The sequence below is a fragment of the Salarias fasciatus genome, chromosome 6 (assembly GCF_902148845.1).
Source record: "Salarias fasciatus chromosome 6, fSalaFa1.1, whole genome shotgun sequence".
Classification (NCBI taxonomy): domain Eukaryota; kingdom Metazoa; phylum Chordata; class Actinopteri; order Blenniiformes; family Blenniidae; genus Salarias; species Salarias fasciatus.
In genome coordinates, this window is record NC_043750.1 from 39,991,418 (window position 1) to 40,005,442 (window position 14,025).

Sequence of the window (14,025 nt, forward strand, 5' to 3'; positions counted from 1 at the left end):
GAGCCACGCCGGATATCCAAACAGCAGGTCCAGAATCACACTCATGGTGGCTCCTGTTACCAAGACCCAACACTCAGCTTGAAAACATGAAGGCATTTGAGAAATTTCCATTACACACTGCATCATCATGTGTCACAGTGGAGTATTGACCCAAACCGAGCACCCACACCACGTCCGTCTCCAGGCAGGGCAGCGCCAGCGCCGCTCAGCATCCGGCCATACTTCATCTGGAAAGGGTTCAGATTGGGACTGTACACAGCCTCAGTGTTCCCATGATGACGCTGCCTCCGACCCACGGAGCTGCAGAATAGAGAAGAACGTTAAGTTCCTGAGGTGTCATCAGTCTTCTAAAATTACTGTAGAAACCTGAAGGCTGCGATACCGCTGCAAACACAGGTATTGTTGAATAATTATATTGTATTCTTCATATTATGTATTCTTCATATTATGTTTATCTAGTAGTCATTATCTTATGTTATTTAGTATTATTCATATTATGCATGTTTATGGTTGTGTGTGTACTCATGTGTGGACAAAACAATGTATTCTTTCAGGTTTGCCTGCCTGTCATTTTTCATTTTTACGGCAGCCTCTTGGCAGCTGGACAGTTTGTTTTTTTAAAGCTAAGACTACAGGTCAATTGCCTCTCTGTCTCCCTCTTGTGCAAATGAGGCTTATTGGACAAGGAATGTGACACTATGATTTGTTGCACAACACCTGGCATTTGGGAAGAATTGATGGAGACTTGATGGAGGCTGATAGGGCCTCCCAAGGGGTCACGGACGTTGACCTTTGTAGGGAGGGGGGAAAAGAGTCAACTGAGAAGCAACAAATGGTTTAGAGCAATTGTGTCTTGACGAAGAATCAATTGAGAAGCAACAAACTCCCAAAAAATAGTATAAATAGATGGAGCGGAGAGCGGTCCGCGCGTCAGTTTTTTGGTCCGCCTGACTGCCGGAGGTTTTTTGGGAATAAAGTCCTCCTTTTGCATCCTGACTCCGACTCTGCCTGATTATTCCGAGGAGAACTACGATTGAAGACTTCAAGAACCAAGAGTGGATATACCTGAGGATTTTACGTTTTTTCTGAAATATATGTTTGGGGTTTTTCTTTTGTATCGCAGCTGGCCTAGGATACTTTTTAAATAAAAATCCACGACAGTATCGATACATCAACTGAGGCTGGGCCAGAACAAAGGTCACCAGAGCAAGCAGGAAGTGTTTGGGAGGCTCTGCCCAGCTCACGGAAGGATGCGCTGCAGCTGAAAGCATCACAATGGGACAGTTCACATTTTAATGTTCAAGACAGAATCCCAGGAAGCTCCAGTGTTTGAAAACATACGAGATGATTCTCTTCTAATCTTTCATCAGTCTCATGTCAAATTTCCAATAAAAGATAGACTTCCTGAATGCAACACATGGAGCTCTCCCCATTTCTGAGTTTGAATCTACAAAAAAGAAAGAAAGAAAGAAAGAAAGCAGCTCAAATTATTCAAAAAACCAAAATTAAGATGAGAAAGTAAGAAGGTTTTGTCTACATGCTGCAAAACATACACAAAAGATTAATCTTGACACCCAAGTTTCAATTGCAAGTTCATCAAAATCATACCAGAGGACTTACAGAATAATCAAAAGTTAACCCTGATATAGTGACATGAACATACTGTTATCTGGATCAGTCAATGTCTGAGCAAAACACATGTACATACCACAGCTTCATGATGTGCTTCATCAACATGTCTATTAAAAACTAGGGAAAGATTTTGTTAAATACAAACTCATTTATCTCTATACGAGTAAATAAATCAAAGCCTATTCAAATATAGAAATCAGAAATATCCGAGTGTGAAAACTCTTCCTCCATGTAGCTTTATCAAACCACACACTGACTGAACAGTGATGAGGACTGAATCTTTTTTATTGGTCAGAGTTGGACGTTCAGTGGTTTATTGAAACATGGTCTGTTATGTAACAGTCTAAATCTGGAGAATGAATGAGGGCAGCTGATGAGTCAAAACCACCATGAATCTGTGCGTATTAGCGCCCCGGTCATCATTAACAGGTCAGCGGTTTGTACTGATGGGCTGCACAGCAGTGGGTCGCTCCTCTTCCTCATCCTATCGGAGGACCAGGAAGGAGCCGCTGGACGATACACTTCCGCTAAAAGAACCACAACATTACACACAGTACAGTCCTCAGTGAATCCAGATTGGATGTAGTCTCTTTTCATTCTACACGGATGTTTTTGGAACCTTCTGCTCACTGCGATGTGATGTGGTGGTTCGTCACACAACAAGAGGCTCCCTGTTCTAATCCAGGCCAAACCTTTTGTGTGTTCGTTTTCTCATTAAACAGGCATGAAGAGACATACATGAGGCATAACAGTGTGACCACTGACACGCCGACTGAACCCACTGAACATTTTATCCTGGCATCTCAGAGGGGTCTCCATGGATTTCAAAGAAAGTGAACCATTTTCCTCAATTTCATGTGAGAAGATTACAGATAAGTAGAAATGAGAAGGTTACTGAAGCCTGAACCCTCTGACCCCTCCATTTCAAGTGAAAATGCATTGTTTCAGGACTGGGACCAGGAATAGAAGCAGGATCAGGATCAGGACCAGGACCAGGAGAATTTGGCCTGGGAGTCCTGACACTCATTGAAACATTGGTGTAATGACCAGACACAGTCTCAATGCTTCTTCCATCGACTCCGGACAGAGCCCAAACACTTTCAGAAAGTTCCACCTTGGGAGGTGTATTCATAGAGTTGTGTTTTCAGTGACTCTGAGTACCGTTGTCGTATAAGCCAACACCCACAATTTCAGGAAAGTTTTTTATTTGCAGTTGAAATGGCTGCCCTGCAAATGAGCCCCGAGAGCATCTCCACCTGGATTATTACAGTACTGAAAGCAATTCCAGACTATAATGATATGGCTAATTAACATGCAACCCCCCATCTCATACATATTTGTGGCAATTACGTCTGAATTATTTTCTACTTTTCTAAAAGACGTGGGATGTTGAACACAAATAAATAAAAATCCACCTTTACGCCGATGACACTGTGATTTTACTTGTCACATAGGATGAAATTTCTCACTGAAATGAAGTTGAGATGAAAACATGACTGCAGTGTGGACGTTAAAATGCTTCAGTTTCACACTAATGAATGAATGAATGGAAAAATGCACACAAACCTTGGGTGATGATAATAATGAATGAAATACAAACATGAGTGATACATGTGTAAAAGGAATAAAAAGAACAAAAATTTAAATTCACAAAATTTTTATTAATTTTAAGGCTGACCGAAAGTCTTTGGCATGTCTGACGGATACATTTTCTTGCAACTGCCAGTCAGATTATACACTCTGTACAGGCAGGCAAAACTCAAGAGTCCTGAAACCTGAAATCTGAAATCTTGGAATTTTATGATTTGGTCACAATGAACAATGATTAAAAACACTGTATGAATACAATCCTACAGAGTGTGTCATTGTGGAACAGTGAATTCCAACAGCTGACAAAAAAAAGTTTAAGCAAAATCCTAGTTAATTTATGCAAAATGTACCAAATGTAAACATTTAAATATTTACACTGAAAATCCCTAAAAAAAAATTCTACAAAAGATAATATAGGATGTAGAAATAAACATTTGATGGGCTGGAAAACAGGTTATGGTGCATTAATGCGTCCAATGGCAGACACAACAGGACCCTTCAGAGACGTGGAGAGTTCAGAGAAACCAGCAGGACTCTGGACGTCTGGAGCTCACAGGCCTGAAAACACTCATCAGACGTTTAATGGCTCCGATCAAGCGTTCTACGGCAACATTTACAATTCAAGCAGAAACAATATTTTCCCTAAAAGATACAGCAGAGAAGGTGGACCAGCAAATGACCATGACTCACTCAGTCCGCCAAAAAATCAAACCACAGACGTGTTTCTGCTCTTTTTGTTACAGCGATAATAACCAACGACAACACATGGCTTGAGAGGTGGGCGGGACTTTCAGTTTTGGGGTGGATTCACACCGGCTGGAGTTGAACCAGAGTCCAAATACTTCATGTGAAACACACAGTGTGAGCCAAAAACCTTCTGCAGTCAACAAACACTCATCTTTAGCCTAGCATGAAAAGTGTTGCTGGAGGCTAAATTGACCGTTCTTATGCCAGACGGTTCAAGTGGCTTCGCTCATAAAGCGTTATCTGAGGTTCAGAGAAGGCAACAAATGCAAAGACAGCTAATATTATTTATCTATTTACCTATTCATCAATCATGCTATTGCTCTTGCCAGAGGCCTGTCAGTCACTTTGTTGCCATAGCAACAGTTAGGGAGGTGTGCTCACCTGTGATTGGCTGAGAGCAGAGAGGAGGCGGGTCTTTCAGGGTTTTGCAGGACATCAGTAATGAAAACTGGCTTTGCAAGCAGATCTCTACTTCCTGGTTCCAATAAACCTCAACAGCAACGCAAACTGCAGAATCAAGAGATCAGCGCCAATAAAGATAATGTCTTTATCAGTTACTTTCTCAAGAAGTGTTCCAGCTCTTTATTCTCTTCCAGCAGAAACAGTTAAAACATGATTCTCAGTTCTGACTACGTTGCTTTGGCTATTTTAATTTTTTTTGTTGTTGTTTTCTGTATAGAAAATATGTTCAGGGAAATGTGATGCACTTTTCATCCCTCCTGATAATCTGAACCATAAGATACACTGTTGTTCTTTAAACATCACGATGAGAATAAAATCATCCTCCTGGCTGTAGGAGCGCAGCGGCACACGGCGCCGTTTCAACAGGAACCATCTGTTGTTTAAATCCAGGAAATAAAACAACAAAAAACTGAATCCACTGAGTGTTTGAAGGCCGAGCGGCCGGTGGGTTACTGTGAGGCCATCCGCCTCGTGAGGGTGAAGATCAGGATCCCAGCAGCAAGGATGACGAGCATGACGAGCAAAGCCAGGCAGCGGCGGACGATCAGCTGCTTCACCGACAGCACGTCTCCCACCGTGGTGGCGGCGGCGCCGTTCGGCTCTGCAGCCATCACCTTCTGGTAGACATGGTTCTCCGGAACTTCGGGGTCACTCTGACCGCTGGCCGCAGTGGCGCTGACCTCCGTCTTTTTCGGCTCTGAGGAGTTTTAAGAGACAGTGTTTGAATCAGTGCTTGGCCATTGGGGAGTTGGGAAGTCGGCGTGTTGCTGGAAGACAAAATCACTGAAAAACTGCAGTTCAAAATTTATCACAAAATGAACGTTGTGACGGCTCTATTACAGCCCTCTTGCCGTCACGCCTCACCTGAACTGTCGTTCCTCAGCATCTCGTTCCCGTCAGTGCTCTGGACTCCGGCTCTCTGTCGAGCCTGATCAGGGGCAAAACGTCAAATAAACACCAGAATCTGCTCATTCAGATGAACCAGACTGGTCAGCTGATGGCCGCACCCACCTCTTTACAGGTCTGACTCCAGTCCAGTCTGGAGAAGAAGATCAGGAAGAAGATGGCCTGCATCATAACGCAGACGGTCATCCCCGTCCACAGACCTGTGGAGAGAGCAGGTGAGGCGCCGGCGGCCGTCAGGAGGTTCGCTCGTTCTGCAGACATACCCAGAATCCCCATGTCATTTAGGAACATCAGCGACACGCCGATGGGGAATCCGATGAAGTAGTAACCCACGAAGTTACACAGAGCGCCGGTCACCTGTTTCCCTACGCCGCGGACGACGCCGCCGAGGACGCCCTGCACACACCAGAACATCACTCCAACTGCAGCGCAGGCGGCGCGGCGAGCAAGTCAAACAGCGTGTGTGGAAGGATTTCTTACCGCTACGCCGTCAAACAGATGCATGAAAGCAAACACAATCAGGACTTCTGAAACTCTGTCTATGATCTCTCTAAAACAGAAACAGGGAGATAGAGACGGACGTTCAGGGCCTCTAACAGCAGTCAGAACTGCACACACACACACACACACACACACACACACACACACACACACACACACACACACACACACGAAACATGGCTCAGAAGCAGAGGACTTCAAACAGAAAAGGGTTAAAAATAAAAAACTACAACAAACGATTCAGAAGAGTTTGTAACTAAAATGATGAAAATCAGAAAGCTGCAGGAAATCACGTTATGTTACTGACTGAGCTGATTCAGGCGGAGAGTTTCATAAAGTCCTTCAAATGAGGAGAAATGAGATGATAAATGTTCACATTATATAGAGAATCACAGTGATCAGAGTGACAAACTCAAGACGAGGGAAAGATAAACATGAAACGCAGCAGGTGAAAGTGACCGAAGTCGAGGCGGAGCTGATCTCCTTCTCACTGCTCCTCTCTTCCTTTGTAGATGACATTAAAGTTTGGATGCCTCCAATTGTTCAGATTTTATTGAGAAAAAAAGTGATGGTGTTTGATCCCAGAGGCTCCAATGAACCCTAACCCAAACCTCTAACCCTAATCCTAACCCCTGACCCTAACCCTCTAACCCCAGCCCCACCCCACCCAACCCAATTTCATCTGGCCTGAGCCAGACTGGTGAATTAGACCCATAGTATCCTTTAAATTCAATCTTTAAAGGTTTTCTTTGTCGTGGCCGTGTCAGAGTAAACTTGACTAAAATGCTGATATTTTCACAAAAACTGAACAATTACCACAGAAAATCAGCACAATTTCAACAAAGACTGTATTTCAAAGGTCATGCAGTGAATCTGTCAAGCCTTTAAATTCTCAATAAATATTGGAAGCCATTTGTTTGTTGTTACACCCTGACATGTTGGGGGGGGGGGGGGGGCACTGGGCAGGATATCCTCAGGATATCCAAGAAATTCCTAACATTCAACAGTTTTCATTGAGAGCAATCAAGAAGGAGGACACACAATTTAACACTGTTCATTTGATTGATTTGTTGAAAGTTAAAACATCGCATTTAAAGTGTGTAAAACAGCAGCAGTGATCATTTGACATATCATAAAAATGAGTCAGTGTCTACTGCAGGAACAGAAGAGAACAGAAGTGGACGTTTGGATTTTCACTCACCTCTCGGTGGTGAAGATGTAGCCAATGAAGTTTCTCAGCAGGGCGATCAGGATGCCGATGCACAGCGAGGACACGACTGAGACGAGACAACCACAGACACAGCAAATCTTAACAATGAGACGGGACGACATAAGATCATCAAACGATGAAAGAACAGGATGAGAGGAACGTGAAGAAACGGCTGTTTGGGTGATGGTACTGGAGAAATGGAGGGACATTAACGATGACTTCTGCAATGTGAAAAGTACTCCAGAGTTCCAGCTCCGTGTGAAGCATGCTCTCCTCCTCTGAAGATACAAACAGTGAAATAAAGTCCACTGTGACCTGTCAGCTGGAAAGCACACGGCGAACTTACGCACTGCTCAAATTTCAGTTCAACGGTCTGGTAAATTTCCAGAATCAAACGAATTATGTGTGAAGAAAGAGCTGATTTACTGCTTGGAATATTAAAAAAAAAAAATGAACTGTTTTCATTCCACCTGGGAAAGTTTGTGGAATTCACTGGGTGTGTGTATGTGTGTGTGTGTGCGTGTCCTGGCTCTCACATCCACAGCTGACGGCGGTTTTGGAGGATAGCTTGGCCTGCTCCACGTTTCCTGCGCCGAGCGCGCTGCCGACGCGCACGCTGGCGGCGGTGGAGAGGCCCAGCGGCACCTGCGGATGAGATTCACACGTCTGAGACTGAAGGTGAACTCTTCACCACGTCTGGAGGTGGGGGCGGGGAGGGGTCAGTAAGTCACCATGTAGGCTATGAGGACCAGCTGGTAGATCACGGACTGCGCGCCCAGCTCCACCTCGCTGATCAGGCCTGACAGGAAGCCGCCCGCCTCAAAGATCCACCACTCCAGACACAGCATGAGCATGCTGGGCAGCGCCAGCTTGACGAAGGAGCCCCACTCCTGCAGGCAGTCCGACGACCAGCCTGCACACACACACACACACACACACACACACACACACACACACACACACACACACACACACACAGACCCGTCCGACTGGACTCAGCATCAGGGACCAGCATTTAGACACAACTCTTCACACAGACGCACAGAAAGTTTCTACCTGATGTTTCAGCTTATTGTTAAGAAAATGCATAATTCTGAAGTACCAGACCCAGAGGAGACTTCCTGTAGAACCAGACCCAGAGGAGACTTCCTGCTGCTCCAGTTGAGACTCCACTGATTACAGTTTGGAGCTGGAAGTCTGGAGGTCGAGCGTCTGACGTCACTCCGGTGAGTGTTTTCCGTGTTGGTGAAGCTTGCTGAAGCCTGCGAGCTTGCTGAAGCCTGCGAGCGACTGAAGTGCTTGCTGTCTCTCTCTTGCTATTCACTGTTAATTCACGAAGCAATCAAAAATCGGGGTTATTTACGCCCCCGGGGTTACTTCGCCCCCGATTGACCAAGCTATCTCTCGTGAATTACATTTCTTCTCCGCCGTTAGCGCCACCGGCGTGCTAACTAGCTTAGCGTGCTAACTAGCTTGGTCCGCCGGGACCGCTATGGCGTCCTCCCCTCTGTCTTCTTTTCTTTCCTGCTCAGTGTGCCGTATGTTGAGTCAGAACCCTGCCTCCCTTGACGATAGGGGTATTTGCGTAAAGTGCAGTGTATTGACAGCGCTGGAGGCCAGGGTAACCGAGTTAGAGGAGCGGCTGCGCAGATGTGAGGGGCAGGGCAGCGCTAGCTATAGCGAGGTAGCGGCAGGGCTCGCAGCTCGTTCCCGCAGTGAGAGGAGTGTTAGCAAGCCTAGCCCCGCAGCGTGTCCCGAGCAGCCGGGACAAGACCAGGACCGGTTTGTGACAGTCCGGAGGAAGGCTAGTGCTAAGCACCGCCACGTAGCACTCCAAGAACCGCTTCACGTCTGCAATAGGTTCTCTCCCCTCAGCGACGACACGCCGGCTGAACTGGACACGCTGGTGATTGGCAGCTCTATAGTTAGAGACGTGAAGCTGCCAGCGGTGAAGGTTAGGTGTTACCCGGGGGCCAGAGTGGGGGACATCGAGGGGAACCTTAGGCTTTTAAAACAGGAAGGTAGGAGATTCCGTCGAGTCGTGATTCACGCAGGCGGTAATGATGCCCGGCGGAGACAATCAGAGGTGCTCAAATTACAAGTAGCCTCGGTGTGTGAATTGGCTAAGTCGATGTCTGATGCCGTAATATTCTCTGGTCCCCTGCCCAATTTGGTCAATGATGAAATGTATAGCCGACTTTCATCATTCAATCGCTGGTTGTCTAGATGGAGTGAGGAAAACGGAGTTATTTTTCTAAACAACTGGCGCACCTTCTGGGGAAAGCCTGGGCTCATCCGCAGGGACGGCATCCACCCAACTTTGGATGGTGCAGCCCTTTTAGCTCACAATATGGCTGATCGGCTTCGAACTCTAAATTGACAATCCAGCTATGAGCCCCGGGCGCAGAGCAGTCGTGTAGAACACTCCTCTGTTGATCTTGTTGATCCCGTCACTAATCCTGCTCCCGGATTTTTACAAGTCAAGCATGGAGGTTTACCTAGGCTAACAGAGACTGAGTCTGTCCAAAGTGCTCAAAGCATTAAAAAAAAGTCAATGGGTAAAAAGCTTAACATCTGTACAAGACAAAATAACTTTTCCAGTAGGAAATACATAAAATGTGGTCTACTAAACATTAGAGCAATCTCCACTAAATCTCTGTTAGTTAATGACCTTATCGGTGACAATAACATTGATCTCCTTGCTCTAACAGAAACTTGGCTCCAGCAAGATGATTATGTGAGGCTCAATGAATGTACCCCTCCAACCTATGTTAATTTCCAAACAGCTAGATCAACAGGTCGAGGTGGAGGTGTGGCAGTGATTTCCCACTCCAGTCTTCTTCTTAAACCCAAAACTAATGTTAAATTCAACTCTTTTGAAAGCTTAATACTAACGCTTACTTGTCCAAATTGGAAGAATCAAAAAGCTGTGCTATTAATTATTGTGTATCGACCTCCTGGTCCTTACTCTGACTTTTTAACTGAGTTCTCAGAGTTTTTAAGCAATATAGTATTGACTCATAACAAGATCCTTATAATAGGTGACTTTAACATCCATGTGGATGATTCTGGTGATAGTTTGAGTAATGCGTTTATTGCAGTATTAGATAGTATCGGTTTCACTCAAAATGTTGATGAATCCACTCATAGTCACAAGCACACCCTGGATCTGGTCTTAACATATGGGATAGAAGTCAGTGACCTAAATGTTCTCCCTCAGAACCCCATACTCTCAGACCATTTTTTAATTACTTTTCAGGTTTTGATTGAAGACTACTGTCCTCAAAAAGATAAAATTCAGCTGATACGGACATTATCTGAAAAATCTGTGGCTCGGTACAAAGAATTGATCCAGCCTGCATTTGCTGCATTATCTTGTGAACTCACAGAAATGAGCTTATTGACCAGTGGTGATAATAGTGATCAGTTTGTTGACAGTGCTATGCACTCACTAAAATCTGCCCTTGACGTAGTGGCCCCGTTGCAGCTGAAAACCAATCGACCCAGGCGCGTTGCTCCATGGTTTAATTCTGAAACCCGTGTTCTCAAACAAAAAACTCGGCAATTAGAAAGACTGTGGCGTAAATCTAAATCAGAACAATCTCTGAAGGCCTGGAAATGTAGCTTGCTAAGCTATAAACAAATTCTTTTTAAAGCCAAGACATTATATTACTCTCGTTTAATAGAAATAAACAAAAATAACCCTCGGTTTCTATTCAACACTGTAGCCAGACTGACAACCAGTCATAATGTAGTGGAACCAGTAATCCCAGAATCTTTAAACTGCCATGACTTTCTTAAATTCTTTAATGATAAAATCATAACCATTAGAGGTAAAATCAGTGAAGCGCTTTCCTCAGATCAAGCTCAGGGAATCCAGCCACTGCCTCCACCTGAAATACCTGAAATACTAGATAGTTTCTCATTAGTAAATGGGGCTGAGATTACTTCAATTGTAATGTCTTCTAAAACCTCAACCTGTCTCCTAGATCCAATTCCAACTAAGCTTTTCAAAGATATCCTTCCAGTTATCTTAAATACGATCATAACTATAATAAATACCTCTCTAGAAAATGGCTATGTGCCACAGTCATTTAAATTCGCAGTAATCAAACCACTGCTGAAAAAACCTAATCTCGATCCTGATATTCTAGCTAACTACAGACCGATATCAAATCTGCCTTTTATTTCAAAAGTCCTGGAAAAAGTTGTGGTTAAACAGCTTTACCGCCACCTACAGGACAATAGTTTATTTGAGAAATTTCAGTCAGGATATAGAGCTTATCACAGCACTGAGACTGCGTTAGTTAAAGTCACTAATGACTTGCTATTGGCGGCTGACGCAGGTCTAGTCTCAATCCTGGTTCTCCTAGACCTCAGTGCAGCTTTTGATACAATCGACCACAATATTCTCCTGCAGAGGTTAGAATGTGAGGTTGGCATCAGAGGAAAAGCCCTCTGCTGGTTCAAATCCTATTTATCTAATAGGTACCAATTTGTTCACGTTAACCAACAGTCCTCACCGTGCTCCCAGGTCAGTTATGGGGTTCCTCAAGGGTCCGTGCTCGGGCCAATTTTATTTCTGTTATATATGCTTCCTTTAGGGAACATAATTAGAAGTCACGATATCAATTTTCATTGCTATGCAGATGACACACAACTGTATTTATCTATGAAACCTGATCAAACTAATCAAATAGACAGACTCAGTGACTGTATCAGAGAAATTAAAACCTGGATGACTACGAACTATCTCCGTCTGAATCCTGGCAAAACAGAGGTCATTATACTAGGCCCCCATAAACTGAGAGAGTGTCTATCCAAACAGATTATTACCTTAGATAACGTCAGTGTATCCTCCTCCTCTACTGTGAGGAACCTCGGGGTCTTATTTGATCAGGATATCTCATTTAAAGCACACATCAACCTGGCTTGTAAAACAGCATATTTCCACTTGCGCAACATAGCTAAAATAAGAAACATTCTACCTAGAAGCGATGCAGAAAAACTCATCCATGCATTTGTTTCTGCGAGATTGGACTACTGCAACTCCCTTCTCGCAGCCTGCCCAAAAAGTGTATTAAAAAACTTTCAGTTGGTTCAAAATGCAGCCGCCAGATTATTAACTGGAACTAGAAGACGTGAACACATTACTCCCGTTCTAAAATCTCTTCACTGGCTTCCAGTCGAGTTTAGAGTTAGATTTAAAATCCTTCTCCTCACTTACAAAATCCTAAATGGGATGGCTCCAACCTATCTCCAAGATGCTTTAACGCCTTATCAACCAATCAGAGCACTTCGCTCTCAAAATGCAGGGTTACTGGTGACTCCTAGAGTCTCTAAATGGACACTAGGTGGAAGAGCCTTTAGCTATCAGGCACCATTTTTATGGAACCAGCTTCCAAGTGGTGTCAAAGAGGCAGACACAGTCTCCACATTTAAGGTTAGGCTCAAGAGGTTTCTTTTCGATGCAGCCTATGATCAGGTCAGCTAGGGATTCTAAACTAAACTAAACTAAACTAAACTAAACTAAACTAAACTAAACTAAACTAAACTAAACTAAACTAAAACAAACCAAACTAAAGTAAACCAAACTAAACTAAACTAAACTAAACTAAAACAAACCAAACCAAACTACAGTAAACTAAACTAAACTAAACTAAACTAAACTAAACTAAAACAAACCAAACTAAAGTAAACCAAACCAAACTACAGTAAACCAAACTACAGTAAACCAAACTAAACCAAACTAAACTAAACTAAACTAAACTAAACTAAACTAAACTAAACTAAATTAAATTAAACTAAACCAAACCAAATTACACTAAACAAAATTAAACTAAACCAAACTAATTTAAACTAAACTAAACTATACTAACTAAATACTAGTTTAAACAGTTAAGTATCCACAAAGCTGCCCCAGGAGCTAGAATGCTGTGGGAAGTACGGTGCACTGAGCCCTGTCCTCTAATGTCTGAATGTTATTCCCTTTAGTCCGTTCATTGCTTTTCACCTGCTGTCCCCCCCTTCGAGGGGGAGTCTTCTCCAGTTTCAGTTGCTGACTCCACTATTACGAAGGCCTATGAACAAGCTCCGTCCGGACCGGGAGGACACCCCTGTCGGTCCTGCCCGTGGACTGGCTTCGGTTCTACTGCTGGGATCCGTGGTTCTTGTGCTGGACCGTCCAACGAACTGTCCTCAACATAGTCCTAGGCTTTACTTCTTATTGTCTCATGCTAGCTGTTGCCAAAGCTGTCCGTCCCTGGGAGAGGGATCCCTCCATACTGTGGTTCTCCCCAAGATTTCTTCTTTTCCCACTGGGTTTTTGGAGTTTTTTCTTGCCGGATGTGAGGGTCGAAGGCGGTGGTTGCTTCGTTCTGTCTCGTTACTGTAAATATTGACATATTACCATTATGCTTATTCACTGTTTTTACTTTTACCGACAAATGTAACATCTTGAAGCCCTCTGAGGCAACTGTTGTTGTGATACTGGGCTATACAAAAATAAATTGATTGATTGATTGATTGATTGAATAACTCCTTCTTTCAATGAGGATTAAGCCTTAAAAACATGTTTTCCCCCAACATGCTCACTGGCTGAAGAGAAACTCACCCCCCCAAGTGTTCTTGTGCAGACCTCTGCTGACGATGTAGACAAACAAGACGGTCGCCAGCACAAACTGGGACAAAGTGTTGGCGAGCGCCGATCCACTGCAAGACAGAACGCGGTGAGAACATCCTTTAAAGAGCAAACACTCTGCTGCTTCCTGTTTCAGACTCAGGCCTCGTGGACCAGACCACATGTTCACATTGGAACTGTCAAACTGCCGCAGGGTTCTGGAGCTCAGTTTTTGTGACAACGGCGCTTGGAATCTGAAAAAACAACTTTCTGAAAGCACTCCGTGGAAACAGCTTGCTAACCACGCTAACTGAATCATTTTCAGTGTTTCTGTCGAAATCGTTGCCAAAGGTTTAAT

At 44.0% G+C, this 14,025-nt stretch overlaps 1 protein-coding gene across 3 annotated transcripts in view; it reads right to left on the minus strand.

The window, feature by feature from the left end:
• Positions 1–3,278: 3,278 nt before the first annotated feature.
• LOC115390809 (multidrug and toxin extrusion protein 1-like) overlaps positions 3,279–14,025 on the minus strand; it is a 43,776-nt gene continuing 33,029 nt past the window's right edge. For all 3 annotated transcript variants that reach the window (XM_030094813.1, XM_030094812.1, XM_030094814.1), the window contains 9 exons: positions 13,662–13,759; positions 7,780–7,961; positions 7,585–7,693; positions 7,040–7,115; positions 5,818–5,887; positions 5,601–5,733; positions 5,443–5,537; positions 5,296–5,359; positions 3,279–5,128 (listed from right to left, as the gene is read on the minus strand). In XM_030094813.1, coding sequence (XP_029950673.1) covers positions 4,881–5,128; positions 5,296–5,359; positions 5,443–5,537; positions 5,601–5,733; positions 5,818–5,887; positions 7,040–7,115; positions 7,585–7,693; positions 7,780–7,961; positions 13,662–13,759 — 1,075 coding nt within the window. In that variant the 3' untranslated portion in view covers positions 3,279–4,880. The remainder of the gene's footprint in view (positions 5,129–5,295; positions 5,360–5,442; positions 5,538–5,600; positions 5,734–5,817; positions 5,888–7,039; positions 7,116–7,584; positions 7,694–7,779; positions 7,962–13,661; positions 13,760–14,025) is intronic.